General features: G+C 40.7%; 1 protein-coding gene across 4 annotated transcripts in view; it reads right to left on the bottom strand.

Moving 5' to 3' along the window:
* The window catches only part of KIF23 (kinesin family member 23), a 34,507-nt gene extending 19,424 nt beyond the window's left edge, over positions 1–15,083 (bottom strand). For 3 of the 4 annotated variants that reach the window (XM_011968904.1, XM_011968911.1, XM_011968918.1), the window contains exons 1-10: positions 14,853–15,083; positions 13,232–13,301; positions 11,697–11,825; positions 7,467–7,572; positions 7,087–7,223; positions 6,787–6,896; positions 5,889–6,059; positions 3,068–3,180; positions 2,797–2,918; positions 61–163 (exon numbers count right to left, since the gene is read on the bottom strand). In XM_011968904.1, coding sequence (XP_011824294.1) covers positions 61–163; positions 2,797–2,918; positions 3,068–3,180; positions 5,889–6,059; positions 6,787–6,896; positions 7,087–7,223; positions 7,467–7,572; positions 11,697–11,825; positions 13,232–13,301; positions 14,853–14,863 — 1,072 coding nt within the window. In that variant the 5' untranslated portion in view covers positions 14,864–15,083. The remainder of the gene's footprint in view (positions 1–60; positions 164–2,796; positions 2,919–3,067; positions 3,181–5,888; positions 6,060–6,786; positions 6,897–7,086; positions 7,224–7,466; positions 7,573–11,696; positions 11,826–13,231; positions 13,302–14,852) is intronic. The other variant, XM_011968925.1, reaches the window with a different exon arrangement.
* Positions 15,084–15,443: the final 360 nt, after the last annotated feature.

Genomic DNA, 15,443 nt, shown 5'->3' with positions numbered 1-15,443 from the left:
AAACTGGCGTTGCAAGTTTCTGAAAGTTAGAGCAATAAATAAATACTATGCTTTACTCACCAGCTTCACGTAATCTGTTTCCTTCTGCTCTGGTCCGGTTAGTTCTTTCACTTCCAGCAAGATCTACCAAGGACAACTGACTTATAGTGATTTGTTCTTTTTCCTAAAAAGATCACAAAGCCAATCGCAAAGCCAATAACTTAAAATGGGTTATAACTGGTTTACAATGTTCTTTAAATAGATTCATATCAACAAGCTAAGTCTTAATGAACATTTGCACAGATCAAATGCACAGGATAGGCAAAGGGTTCATATTTTAGTGAAGAGTTTGCTAAAAGAGTTTGATAAATATACTCATGACATTAATGATTACTTGTCAACTGGCTGGTCTTCCTTCTGCATCAAACAGTAAGGTCCCTGAGAGCAGGGACTCTGTCTTTTACTACCTTATCACCAGCATGCTGCGCAGTGCCTACCACTCAGTAGGAACTCCACAGATATTTGCTGAATAAGAGTCTAGAACAGGATTATCTTAAATTCTTCTATAATCAGATGTTTAATAATCTTATAACCTAATTTCATAATGCTATAAATAATTCTTTTTTGGGGGGGCAGGGGAGACAGAGTCTCGCTGTGTCTCCAGGCTGGATTGCAGTGGTGCCATCTACACTCACTGCAACCTCCCCCTCCTGGGTTCAAGCGGTTCTCTTGCCTCAGCCTTCCGAGTAACTGGGATTACAGGCATGCGCCACCATGCCCAGCTCATTTTTTTCGTATTTTTAGTAGAGACAGGGCTTCACCATGTGGACCAAGCTGGTCTCGAACACCTAACGTCAGTTATCTGCCTGCCTCAGCCTCCCAAAGTGCTTGGGATTACGGGGGTGAGCCACCATGCCCAGCAGATAATTCTTATAAAAAGAAGTGAAAGCCAAGTGGCACCTAACTGATGCTATAATATTAGATGTGATTCAATGGAAATCAGGTATATATGGAAGGCTGACTTATAATCATTTTTCTTTTTCTTTTTTTTAAGACAGAGTCTCGCTCTGTCACCCAGGCTGGAGTGTAGTGGCGTGATCTTGGCTCACTACAACATCCACCTCCCTGGTTCAAACAATTCTCCTGCCTCAGCCTCCCGAGTAGCTGGGACTACAGGCACGTGCCACCATGCTCAGCTAATTTTTGTATTTTTAGTAGGGACGGGGTTTCACCATGGTGGCTAGGATGGTCTCAATCTCCTGACCTCGTGATCTGCCTGTCTCGGCCTCCCAAAGTGCTGGGATTACAGGCGTGAGCCACTGCACCTGGCCCTTATAACTATTTTCTAGCTAACAATTATTGAGTGTTGACTATAAGCTAAACACTGGACTAAGAACTTTACACGTATTACCTCCTTTAATTCTCACAACCTTATAAGGAGGTTTTATTATAGCTAGTCAGTAAATAAATAGAAATCAGCATTCAAATCCTGGAGGTCTTCAATACCACTCCTGTCACTTATAAACCTTCAGAATGCCACAACTTCATGATACAGTTTGAATAAATTACACTTTAATGCATTACAGTTATTAGATTATGTATACTCAGACTCATATGCTGTTACTAATTGACACAAGCCTTGTAGTGTGGCAGGCCCGGCAGTAAATAGTGATCTGCATATGGGGGACCCTACTGGCCTATCAGCCAAGAGATGAACAACTTATAACACTGGCCACTTCCTAAACTATACCTACCCTGAAAAATGAATTAATGACATTTTAAAACCATTAATTGAATTTCCACTTACGGAATAAGTCACCAGAGAGAAAACAATCACAGTCTTATTTTATCACTTCTATCAAAGAGATTTTTAAAGATCTGCAAACTTTTTTCACAGCAAAATTCAGGCTCTAAGATTCAATATCCAACTTCCCAAAACTATAATAATGGGGAAAAAAAGTTTTTAATGTCATCACCTACATACAGAGTCATCCCTCGGTATCCTCAAGGGATTAGCTGTAGGCTCTCCTATGGATACTAAATTTCAGATACCAAATTCCATGGATGCTCAAGTCCCGTGTACAAAATGGCGTAGTATTTGCATATAACCTATGTGCATCCTCCCATACACTTTTTAAAATTCTATTTTTAAAATTTTTTTTAGACTTACTTATTTTTTTGCAAAGACAGAGTCTTGTTTTGTTGCCCAGGCTTGTCTCAAACTTCTGGCCTCCCAAAGTGCTGGGATTACAGGCATGAGCCACGCATGCACCCAGCCCTCCTGTATACTTTAAATCATACTTAGAGTACTTATAATATCTAATACAATGTAAACACTATGTAACACTTTGTTATACTGTATTGTTTAAGGAATAATGACCAAAAGAAGTCTGTACATGGTCAGCACAAATGCAGCATTTTATTTTTGAATATTTTCAATCTGCAGTTGGTTGAATCTATAGATGTAGAACTCACAGATCCAGAGAACCAACTGTGTATTTATTCTAGAGCAATCTTCATTGCAATAAAACCTCCCTAATTTAACTTTTTTTTTTTTCGAGACAGGGTCTCACTCTGTTGCCCAGGCTGGGGTGCAGTGGCACAATCTCAGGTCACTGCACCTCTGCCTCCCAGGTTCAAGTGATCCTCCTGCCTCAGCCACACCAGTAGCTGGGATTACAGGAGTGCATCACCATGCCTGGCTGATTTTTCCAATTTTACTAGAGACTGGCTTTCACCATGTTGGTGGGATTACTCTAATTTCAAAAATTAAGGATAGAGTTAGAACCAGAAAAACTCCACATACTACAACTTTACCTGTAAGACATTGTCTCCATCTGCATCCAAGGGAGCCTGAACTAATTTAATGTTGAACACGCTATGGGAACGGCTGGACTCACGATTCAAATGGGTATTAGCAATACGTCTCTTTTTCTGGCCTATGACAACAGAGAAATCATTGGTCAAACCTGAACTCAGTCATTTCATTACACATGCTAATAAGTCAAAAAAGATTGCCATTAAGTTTAGTAGCAACTCTAGGTAATATTTATCATTCTGTATTTTTCTATTTCTAGATGTTTCTAACCTCTCCAGAAAACTTCAAAAGCCTCCTCAGTAGATTTCACTTCAACTTCTGTACATCCTGCAACATACATGTTATGGTTCTTATCTTCACGAAGTAATTTAGATTGTGGAGGTCTATGGGAAAGAAAAAAAGATTAGTTTCCTAAATTATGAGATGCCAGTACCTTCATTTAAGACTAGGACTAAAATGCCAAGTGACATGACGTTACTCTTCTAATGAAAATTATATATATTTTATAATAAGTATATAATGTATAATACTCCAGAGAAATATTAAACTTAGATAAGATTGTAAAGCTAAATAGTCAAGATTAGTTACATAACAAGATAACAGAAACCAATTTTGTTTTAAAAGCTTTGCTCTAATTTACTCTAAGAAAGCACATGAAATAATACTTACTAAACAATTTAGAGACCAAAGTAGTATTACAGCAACAACACATGCACAGGTTAAGCATCAAAATCTAGTATTTTCCTAATTTTAAAAGACTAGCAGATAGAACCGGTTCTGACCTCCTCTGCAACAGCAGAAAACAAATTCAGAAAGAGTTTGGTATATACCAGGAGTGGCAATCCTTCCAAAGTGGCTTATGAAGTTTTAGTCTGTATGACAAGATGAAGGGGGCTACCTGTTTGCTCTTAGTTTTGTGAATGGTGAGGGTAGAGACATTTACCAGCCACCATCACTGATAGTCAATAGGAGATCTGTCAGGAAGCAAGGAGGGCTTAGAGAAAGCAGCCAGCCCAGTGACAATGGAAAATAATCTACATGCAAACATGCCATGGAATGCCAACCATAGTATAACTGCACCCTTCTCCTTAAGAAAAGAGCCAACACCATCACATACACAAAATCTGTGTTCCTCATGGGTGTGCTGCAACTGTTCCACCTACCAAAGGAATAAGGTAGAAGTTACTGTTTCTACAGCAGCCATCTCACACCAACATGTTCAGTCCAGACTACGTGACATTCACAATGAGTCATATCTTAAAAACCCTCCACTTGTAACAGTTTTTCATTGTATTAAAAACTACTAAAAGTTAACTAGCTTAAAAAAGCAGGTCTAACACCAACCTAACAAATTAAATCTGAATTCACTGCCAAACAAGCACCCTTGTATGTTCATTCAAGGAGTTACCCAAAAAGGTTACAAAGCACACAAGGTATTTTTGTCAATCTTCTTTTGTATAACTAAATAAAGCCAAGATATGATCCTTTGAAAATAATCTCATTTAGAACAAACAAAAACTTGGCACGTGGGCATACATGAAAATGGATATACTCAAGATTAGAGTCAAGACAATTGACACTTTAAAACAAATGGGAAAGTAATTAGTTTGATATCAAAAGTAATTGTCAGGCCGGGTATGGTGGCTCACACTTGTAATCCCAGCACTTCGGGAGGCCAAGGTGGGAGGACTGCTTGAGGCCAGGAGTTTGAGACCACCCTAGGCAACATAGTGAGACCTCTATCACTCCTATCTCTACAAGAAATTAGAAAATTAGCCAGGCATGGTGGCTTGTGCTTGTAGTTCCAGCTACTTAGGAGGCTAAAGTGGGAGGATCACCTGAACCCAGGAGGTTGGCTGCAGTGAGCTGATACGGCAGAGCAAGACCCTGTCTCAAAAAAAATTAAAAAGTAACTCTCTCACAAGGTCTTTACTCTCACATGTATTGCTCCACAACCTATCCCAAGTATTTTTACTATTACCAACATTCCAAGGGTAAATAAAGTTCTCACTTGAGGAAAGGTTAAATAGAGCAAAAGAGTCTTCCTTGGCATAAACTCCTAGGATTAATAATTTTACATTTAGCTTACTTAGCCATATTGTAATTGTTTTCCCAATGAATATGATGAAAATTCAAGGACTGTGGTGAAGATAACTGTATCAAAATGTGACTCACTAAGAACCACAGAAATACCTGTATCAAGTATGGCCTCAACCAGAGTCCACAAATTTTTCATGTAATTAAAAGCGGATATATGCTGGTATGTATTCTCAGTCTAATGATTTTCTAAATCCAGCTGTTTCTCCAATAATGTTCCATTAGATATACACACAGTTAAATATAAGACACAAGTCCTTGTATTATTTATGTTCTGAGAGGCCCTAATAAAGACAGCATTGAAGACAAGCCTTTGGCTTAAAAACAAAGCCATCAACACAGGAACAAGATACTAATATGAAACATAAGATTCCGGGGTCAACTCTGGCACAAATGCAGATTTATCATTTGTGATGCCAAGTGGTAACCAGTCTTACGTCTCAGAAAGGCAAGACCCAAGGAAATCTAGGAGGTAGTATTTCAACTCTGGTGGAACTACAGTGCAGATATCAGTCCATATTAACGAATGATAGAAGGTATGTAATTATTACTTGTACAGATAACAGCTTTAGGCTCCAGTCTATAGAAATCACCAAGACACAGGTGGTTAAAGAGGCTACAAAACTCCCTTTACTGTGTCAGGTTCTTGAAAGGTAGTCCCAGAACACATCAATAGGGACACTTCCTTATATAATTAAGATCCTTTTCAAAACAGCCCAGGGCCCAGAGTTTTCAAAAGTAATCTCTAAGATGAATATTTGGGTCCCTCTTCTCCTTAGATGCTTTAACCCACTAGTTCCCTAATACAGGTACATACCTAGTTAATGATAAACATACTCAAACACCAAACCATGTGATATACAAATTATATCATTTCATTCTGAAAACAAATGCAAGCATTATTCTCATTCATAACTGAAGAAACTAAAGCTCCTTGAGGCAAAGTAACTTCCCCAACATTAATAGCTAAGAAGGGTCTCTCTTCACTACTTACTTGGGTTTTATGGGATCAAACGGCACCTCTTCCAATAGATCATATATGTAATTATTATATATTTCAATATAAGAGACAAATACACCATAGACACTATCTTCATCAACCTCTTCTGCTTTGCAGAATTCTTGTACAGTTATCATATCTGCAAACTCTGGATCTACTTGTCGTCTAAAAAAAAAAAAGTTCAATTGTATACATTGTAAGTCCATTTTAAAAGTAAATGATCCCAGCCGGGCACAGTGGCTCACGGCTGTAATCCCAGCACTTTGGGAGGCCGAGGCAGGCGGATAACCTGAGATCAGGAGTTCGAAACCAGCCTCGCCAACATGGTGAAACCCCGTCTCTACGAAAAACACAAAAATTAGCCAGGCATGGTGGCGCGTGCCTGTAATCCCAGCTACTAGGGGAGCTGAGGCAGAAGGATCGCTTGAACCTGGAAGGCAGAGGTTGCAGTGAGCCGAGATCATGCCACTGCACTCCACCCTGGGCAACAGAGTGAGACTCCATCTCAAAGAAAAAAAAAAAAGTAAATGATCCCAAGGGGAAACTAACAGATACAATAAATACCTGCAATTACAAGCAGAAATACACAAAGCAACTTTATTCATACTCACAGTTTGCCAGCAGTATTCCCACGTCCTCCCAAACACACAACAAAGGCTTTTATAACCTCTCCCAACCCACAGTGGCATCTTCTTAAAACAGTGATTGAAACAAAATGTGCTCAGAGCCAAAGAGAAAACATCTGAGCAAAGAACTTAGAACATTCCTTAACTTTAATCTCACAAAAGTCAACTTCCCTATTTAATGTTCACCATTCCTCATGTCTGGGCAAACCACAGGAAAGAATCCTGTGCCCCTAAGGCCAGTGCTGCAGACAAATATAATTACTTACTTGCTAGAAGGGGTCTTTGGATTGGGCATAGCTTCTCTTTTCTGACGTTCTAATAAGGCATCAACCTCACACTGTATATCCATACTATTCCTATCATTAGATTTGAAAACCTGAAGTGGGGGCAAAAAAATCATACCACGTTTTGTAGAATTTAACTTAAATAGTAAGAAACATGCTTAAAAACTAAGGAACAGTAAAGGTTTCAAAATGAATCCAGTGCTTTGGTTCTTCTTTATACTTCTGTATCCATAGGTGTCTTAGTCCAGCAAGATAGTCACAACACAAAAGAATCATACTTACATATCGTTTAGCTTGAAATGACCCTATACTGTTAAAGATCATGTCCAAACAACGAGGAAGCAGCCCTCCTTCCCCTGGAGAACCAGTCATTGTGTGAGTTTTTCCACTTCCCGTCACGCCATATGTAAAAAGAAGACCTACAGTGTAACAAGTCACAATGAGTTGTATCTTAGAAGTTCCCCACTTACAATATTTCTTCACTGCATTAGAAAACACTAACAATTAGCCAGAGGAATCAAAAAAGGCAAGTTTAGCACCACCCTAACAAATTAAAAATGGATTCAACGCCAAACATAAATCAAATATATAAATATCAAAAAAGTTTTATCAGAAGAGGAGAAAAAGGAAAATCCAACAAAACTCCAAGAGTCATATCATACCATTTTTGCCATGAATGAGGTCATCGACCAAGGGATTAGCCACAACATCAAAGAGTTCCTTCTGGGTGGTGTGAGTGCCAAATACTTGTTTAAATGAATACTGAGTCTGTGGAGAGAGAAAAAAAATGCACTAAATGGAATTCCACTATTATCTAGGCTAAAAATACATCTACTTAAACTCAAGGTGTTTATGACATTTAAGATCTAAGCATGCAAAGAAAAAATATAAATGGTCTTTACAGTTGGAACCTTAGTTTTTTAGTTACTAAAAAGTCATGACATACCTATATTAAACCAATTATAAACTGGTAAATGTTTTCAGTCACAACTACTAAAGACAATGTAGAAAACCTTTTTTTTTTTTTTTTTTGAGATGGAGTTTCGCTTTTGTTGCCCAGGCTGGAGTGCAATGGCACGATCTCGGCTCGCTGCAACCTCCACCTCCTGGGTTCAAGCGATTCCCCTGCCTCAGCCTCCCAAGTAGCTGGAATTACAGGCACGCACCACCACACCTGGCTAATTTTTATATTTTTAGTAGGGACGCGTTTCACCACGTTAGTCAGGCTGGTGTCGACCTCCTGATCTTAGGTGATCCACCTGCCTCAGCCTTCCAAAGTGCTGGGATTATAGGCGTGAGCCACAGCAGCCAGCCAAAAATGTAGGAAAATCTTAAGTCCACTAATACTTCTAAAGTAAGGCTGATTTTGTTTTAATTAGGTGACAAAGATCAAAAGGTATTATAATGAGTCACGGTCACAGATTTGTGGAAATCTACAAGCATTATGTCACACATGACTTTACTGTTTCCTGGTTTTTCTTTATAAAGGTGTCATTTAAAATAGCATAGCATGCGCACAGTGGCTCAAACCTATAACCCCAGCACTTTGGAAGGCTGAGGCAGGAAGATCACTTGAGGCCAGGAGTTAAGAGACCAGCCTGGGTAAGCTCATCTAATAAAAAATTTTAAAAGTAAAAACAACAACAACAACAAACCCGCAAAAAACAGTGTGCTGTGGTCACACCATTGTATGCCAGCCTAGGTAACAGAATGAGACCCTGTCTCAAAAAAGAAAAACAAAACAGACAAATAAAATAAAATGGCATAGTAGCATAATACCACATTTTGATGTACTATACTTTAAAATCAGAATATTATCTCATCTCTGAGTTCTTACATGAAATACATTTTAAATAAATTGTGACCTTTAAGAAAGCAAGAACACTTCAATTATCAAGGCTCTCTAAATACGATTAATAAAATATCCTGTAAAAACAGCTTTAGAGTTCAAAAAGAACAAACAATCTTGGAACTGAAAGGATACACATAGGACAATACTGAGAAGATAGATGACCTCACAGTCCTCATGAATGACTCCCTCCCTTCAAGGTAAAGAAAACTGAGGCCCAAAGGTGAAACTTCTCTGAGCTCATGGAGTTAATTAGTATCAAAGCCATCGTCAGTGCAATGTTTTTGTTTTCTTTCTTTCTTTTTTTGAGACAGAGTCTTGCTCTGTCACCCAGGTTGGAGCGTAGTGGCGGGATCTCGGCTCACTGCAACCTCTGCCTCCTAGGTTCAAGCCATACTCCTGCCTCAGCCTCCCGAGCAGCTGGGATTACAGGCGCCTGCCACCACACTGGGTAACTTTTGTATTTTTAGTAGTGATGGGGTTTCACCACATTGGTCAAGCTGGTCTCGAACTCCTGATCTCAGGTGATCCGCCTGCCTTGGCCTCCCAAAGCACTGGGATTACACGTGTAAGCCATCATGCCGGGCCGCAATGCTCTTTTCATTATATAATGTTGCCTTCTGTCAGAAAGCAGTGATTATTTTTAATCCCCATCAAACCTTTTTATACCTACTTGATACCTTTATTTATACATACTTGAAATTTACTTAAAGAAGTAAAACTCAGTAAATCAGTGTTTAACCATATTATATCCTCAAAGACCTGCTCCTCCATAAAACTCCCCTAGACCATGCATTCTTGCTGAAGCCATATTTACTGTCTGATGAACAGAACATATAAGGTACATATTCCTTGGAAGTTTACATTATAGTAGAGGAAAGACAATAAACAGGTAAATAAATAGATTGTGGTTAAGTAATATAAAGGAGGTACACAGAGTACAGATCAGGGGAGAGGGGCTGTGGGGTGCTGTTTCTGATTGCGCAGTCTATACGACCTGAGGTGACATTTAAGCTGAAACCCAAGAATGACCCATGCTAAGGTCCAGAAAAAGTCCGGGTTAAGGCAACAGCTAACAGCCAGGATTCTGCCTTATCCAAGGAACTCAAAGGATTAGATAAATACTAAAAGATGAATGAGGGTGGAGGGTGGAGAGACAGATGGGAGGCGGATGAAGCAGGATTTTGTCTGTTTAAAGATTTTATTCCTTGAAAGGTTTTGAATAGGAAAATGATGAGATTTTATGTTTTAAAAGAACACTGTCTGCTCTGTAGAAATGGATTAGAGAAGATTTCAAGTGGAGGCAGTTGGGCTTTGGCAGTCTTGTCAATGATACCCAAAGCACACTCAGCAAACCAATGCCTGTCTGAGAACTTAAATGTTTAGAAAGTTGTTTTTTCTTTGTTTGTTTTTTGAGATGGAGTTCCACTCTTCTTGCCCAGGCTGGAGTGTAATGGTGCGATCTCGGCTCACTGCAACCTCCGCCTCCCGGGTTCAAGTGATTCTTCTGTCTCAGCCTCCAGAGTAGCTGGGATTACAGGTACGCCCCACCACGCCTGGCTAATTTCTTTGTATTTTTAGTAGAGACAGGGTTTCATCATATTGGTTAGGCTGGTCTTGAAGTCCTGACCTCAGGTGATTCACAAGCCTTGGCCTCCCAAAGTGCTGGAATTACAGACATGAGTCACTGCGCCCGGCCAAATGTTTAGAAAGTTTTACAGGCATTTGACACTGCCCAATTATCAGTATTTCAGCCCGTATTCAATAGGCTCATCTCTATGAAGAGATTATGAACTAGTTCCCTGTTGTCTAACTCACACGGGCACAGTGTACAAAAGTCCCAGCTGTGATGCATTAAAAATAAAAAAGCTACTCCTTCATTACAGTAGCACTGGTCTCAGTGGTTAATAATGGGGCTCAGACTAGGGTGGTGGCAGTGGAGATGGAAATGAAAGGACAGTTTCAAGACACATATTGGAATATAACTGATAGGAGCTATTAATGAACTAGTTATGAGGAGGGGCAAGTAAACAGTAGGTACCAGGTTTCTGGCTTGAGCAACTGGAGAGATGACAGTGCCATTCTTTGAGAAGAAAACAAGGGAGGAAGTATTTATAAAGGGAATAAGAAAAATCAAGAACTCCTTTTTGGGCATGTAAAATTTGAGATGCACATGTGACATCCAAGCAGAGATATCAAGTAAGTGGCTGAATGTTTAGAGCCAGAGAAAAGGTTTCGGCTGGAGATACAGGGAGAGCTGGAGCGGGAAACAGGGGAGTGCTGCTGACAAACAGGTTATAATGAGGATAAAGAGGTATACATCAAATTTAGCAGCAAAGAGGCCACTGGTATTCTTCTGAAGAGCAATTTCACAGGAATAGTAGGCACAAAAGAGTGAGTGATAGCTAGAAGTAGAAATGGTAGCCTGCCTGAATTAATCCTACTGCATTCCCACGGTCCGCTCATCTTTAGCACACCTAACTTTCTGTCTTATTTATATGAGAATTATTTGTTTACCATATGTCTTAAGTTATAGACTTTCTAAAGGCAAGGAGTATATCATGCTCATTTTTTTAAAATCTCCTTCCCGCCTCCGGCTATTAGCTTAGCACATTTGCTAAATGATATTTTTGAGTTGGTTCAAAATTTTACTAAAAATAAAAACACTGCCTAGGAGATTGATGCAAGCATACAATGCCTATTATTAAATGTTACTTTAATTTCCACACATGAAGTTGTATATATAAAACTGCCTAGTACAATCATGTATCATTCCACATTAAATCATCCCTAACACATTCTAAAAACCAATAATACTCAGGGTAAGAAATTATCTGCTAAAAGCAATCCTCTAACTCCAGCATACCAAAGATATGTCTGTGCATCGCAGAAGTCAAAAACACTTTAGATACAGTGGTTATAATGAAGTAAATAAGTCTTTCGAAAATGTGGGCTCACAAATGAACTTTGTTACATTTAAAACTGTAAGTTATTCAGGAAACAACATATTGAGAAAAAACAACTTGGTTCAAATCAGAATTACCTCCTTATAGTCTCCATTTCGGTTGAGTCTATAGCCCTCAGGAGTATGAAGCTGAACAGTTGTGTTATTGATCACTTCTATGCAACACTCTTGATCAGGAAAGCCCAGTGGGCGCACCCTACAGTATACCTGAAGAAGTAAGAAGGTGCTTAAAGAACAAAGTTTGATCTTTTGCCTGACTTTTCACTTAAGCTTCTCATTCATTCCTTCATTCATTCAACAAACATTTGTGGTCTCTCAATTTTAGAGCTCTGTATCTCCAAGAGCTATGAAAATTAAAATCTGCTACTTGAGATTGACAAATACAAACATATATTAGATACGAGAAGACTTTAAATACACAGAAAATTAAAATAATTTTGATAATAAAAATCAAATTGCAGTGTATTTACTACTATATTGTACACAAATAATAGTCATACTAATATCTCTAAAAGTCAACATGTCACACAGTGAGATTTTTAAAACTGTTAGAATTTCTTGGAAATCGATGTCAATTTAAAAACTTGTCAGCTTAACCCGACATTTAATATACAAAGACATTTTTATTTATTTATTTATTTATTTATTTAGAGACAGAGTTTCATCACCCAGGCTGCAGTGCAATGGTGTGATCTTGGCTCGATGCAACCTCCTGGGTTCAAGTGATTCTCCTGCCTTGGCCTCCCGAGTAGCTGGACTATAGGCGTGTGCCACCATGCCCGGCTAATTTTTTTGTGTTTTTAGTAGAGATGGGGTTTCACCATGCTGGCCAGGCTGGTCTCGAACTCCTGACCTCAGGTGATCCACCTGCCTCAGCCTCCCAAAGTGCTGGGATTACAGGCGTGAGCCACCACACCTGGCCTACAGAGACATTTTTGAAAGCAGGGGAGGGGGCTTGAGGAAAACTCACTCAGGTGTGTGCAAAGCACCTGGTTCCCCTAAGTCAGAGCCAGCGACCCACTGCAGTGGCAGCGAGGGGTAGATTTCAAATACCTCAGAGCAAAGAACGCTTTTTGTTTGCCATTTGCTGTTTTGTTTCAAAATTCTTATTCCTTTTGCCTGCTTCATTTTTCTTTCATAATTTAACATTTGCTTTTAAAAGCAAGTTCCCAAGCCAGAAACTAGTGAAGTACTTGAATTAGGAGTAGATATTAGACTGAATTAAACTCGATCCCAAGAAGTTTGGAACTCTCCTTCATGCCGTCAGTTACTGTATGGCATGAACTGGGTTCATATGAACTCACTTCATATTCTCTGGGATGAATATGAACCCAGTTGGAGATTTTTAATTATCTAACTCGCCAAATTATAATTACAGAAGGTATGCAGTTGACAACCAAAGACTTCATTTTACTGGACTAATTAATCTTACAGAGAAAATTTCACAGCTAGAACTAGTTTTACAGAATTTAGTACATCCATTTAACTAATTGTTCTTTGATTATATTTCCACATGTCTTCTTCCTTCCCTTCCAAGCACACACATAAGACAGAAAGGATTGAAGAGATAAGTTTCTTAAACACACACACATAAATTCACAGGAAGACCTTACCCCAACTGGGTCTTTAAGGTTCGTTTGGGACCCTTTTTTCACGATAGGCTTCCGGGGTGTCTTAGCTCTCCTGGTCATAGATTCAAACAATAACAGTAACTTTTTTTTCAGTTCAACACTAATACAAAAGCCTCACCTAAAACTTACACAATCTTTCTAGGTTATCTGTAAATTATCCGTTAGCAGTTCCAAAACACTGCATCCCAAATAACATGAATAATAATCATAGTAGCAGAGTGTTTATGGCATGCGTAATCCGAAAGTAATTAAAATTTGCTTTAGAACACATTTTTGGTACCAAATGTACCTACTTATTCTCTGATTAGTTCTATACTTAAAATAGCTTGCATATTTTCTTGAGCAACAATTTAACAGAGGCACTACAAATTTGAAAAATCTACAAATAACTGCCCACACTTTACAGACTGACAACCGATTAACTTCAATACACTATAAAAATGCACACGGAGGAATCCATTCTTTCGACAAGATTTATGCCTGTACTTTCAAGGAACAACCAGTCATTGAATGCTCAAAACGATTACTCTTTGTCTCCAAAAAAATCCGGTCCCAAACTGCCAATTTCTTGGTTTCTTAAGTAGGGGCAATCAAAAAGTTATTTTGATTGATTTCACCGTTTCTCTAGCATCTCATCTTTTTCCCTTCACATTTACCTATAGGCTAGATATACATTTAACATATTAAAATTAAGTGAGACTATTGGCTTTGACTGTAATTTAAAAATATTTTTCAAAACATATTCTCAGATGAAACACAAGCAGATTCGTGTTGTTCAGTGCAAACACATTGTGGTGGGCTTAACTTAAACTCAACGTATATTTCTTATATATAAATTTTTTTCATCTAAAGATTTTGACTTCGGCCTCTTAATAAACAAGTGGCCTTTTGCAAACAACTCCCTAAATGGTAATAAAGCCAGTCCTCTCCTTTGCACGACAAATACTTCTTTACCCAGGAACGATGCTGCGCCGAAAATATTGGCTTTGGAATGTGGGCGGGGGTTCTCTGCGGCCACAAAATACAGCAGAAGTAACTGGCCTGTGTTAAGCGGATGGACTCGGCCTCAAGGACAGGGTGCTGGGCTAAAAAAAAAGCTCGCGGCGATCACCGGTGCCAGGACTCTCCAGAAACGGAGCCCACCTGACCATTGCCCAGCACACTCGCTCGGCTCCACACGCGAGACCACCCCCGATCCGCACTCAGTCGGCCAACTGCGCTCTGGAGGCGGCGGCGGCAGCCAGCGAGGGAGAAGGGGAACTTGAGAAGGGGAAGGCTGTCCCAGGGACCCGAGGAGGATAGCCCCGCTATCGGGAACCGGGTGCCGCATAAAACACCCCCGGCTTCAAGCCGACGCTTCCTGGCCTCTGGAGGCCCAGTCGGGGCGGCTGGGGGCGACGCGGCAGGGGGCTCCGCGCCCAGGCTCCCGCGGAGCGGCCACACGTGAAGGTTCCCACTTTGGGGTCGCGGCCGCAGCAGCACCGAGCGGGACGCCGTCCGCGCTGCCCGCATCCGGCCGCGGCCTGCGTGGAGACGCCTGCCCAAGCCCTGCGGCCCCGACCCCCGTCCGCCCTCCCTCCCTGCTCGGTGGCCTCGTACTCACGCTGACTTCATGGCAACAGGCTCCACGCTGCCCAAACGCGCGCGCGAAACGGCGGGCTGGCGAAGACTGCCGGACGTTAGGACCGGCAGCAGGAACTGGGACCCCGCGGCTAAAGTGCGGTGCTCGGAGAAGCCGGCGGCGACGCTAAAAGCCCAGGTGAGCTCCCGCCTGGCGCATTTCAAACGGGCCAATCAGCGCCCGTCCGCAGGGAGCGGCAGGACCTCCGCGGAAGTGACTGCGCTACCGGAAGTGGCGTTTGTCTCCTAGGCGACCGACGCTGAAAGGGCTGCGGAGTTGTGTGTCAGGGCTGGAGGGCGATCTTGAGGTATGGTATTTAAACTCTTCCGCCTTGCGATGAGGAAATTGAGGGTTTCTTTTCCTCCATCACAAGAAGTTCAATGGAGGGGCCTTTCCAGGGTTGATTCAGAGGTCGGAATGTCGTTCTGGTGAAAAGTGTTGTATTCCTGTGCTGTGCCCTGCTCCGAGTCTCAGGCTCCCTCTCTCTGCCTTCCAAGTCACCACTTTATCTTGGCTTCTTTTCTCTCTCTGATTCAACTTTCCTGGGTTTCCCTCCAGCTCTGTCCTATATGT

The sequence above is a fragment of the Mandrillus leucophaeus genome, unplaced genomic scaffold, assembly GCF_000951045.1.
Source record: "Mandrillus leucophaeus isolate KB7577 unplaced genomic scaffold, Mleu.le_1.0 Scaffold12, whole genome shotgun sequence".
NCBI lineage: Eukaryota > Metazoa > Chordata > Mammalia > Primates > Cercopithecidae > Mandrillus > Mandrillus leucophaeus.
Note: the sequence above shows the minus strand (reverse complement) of the source record. Positions and strands in the feature narration are given on the sequence as shown.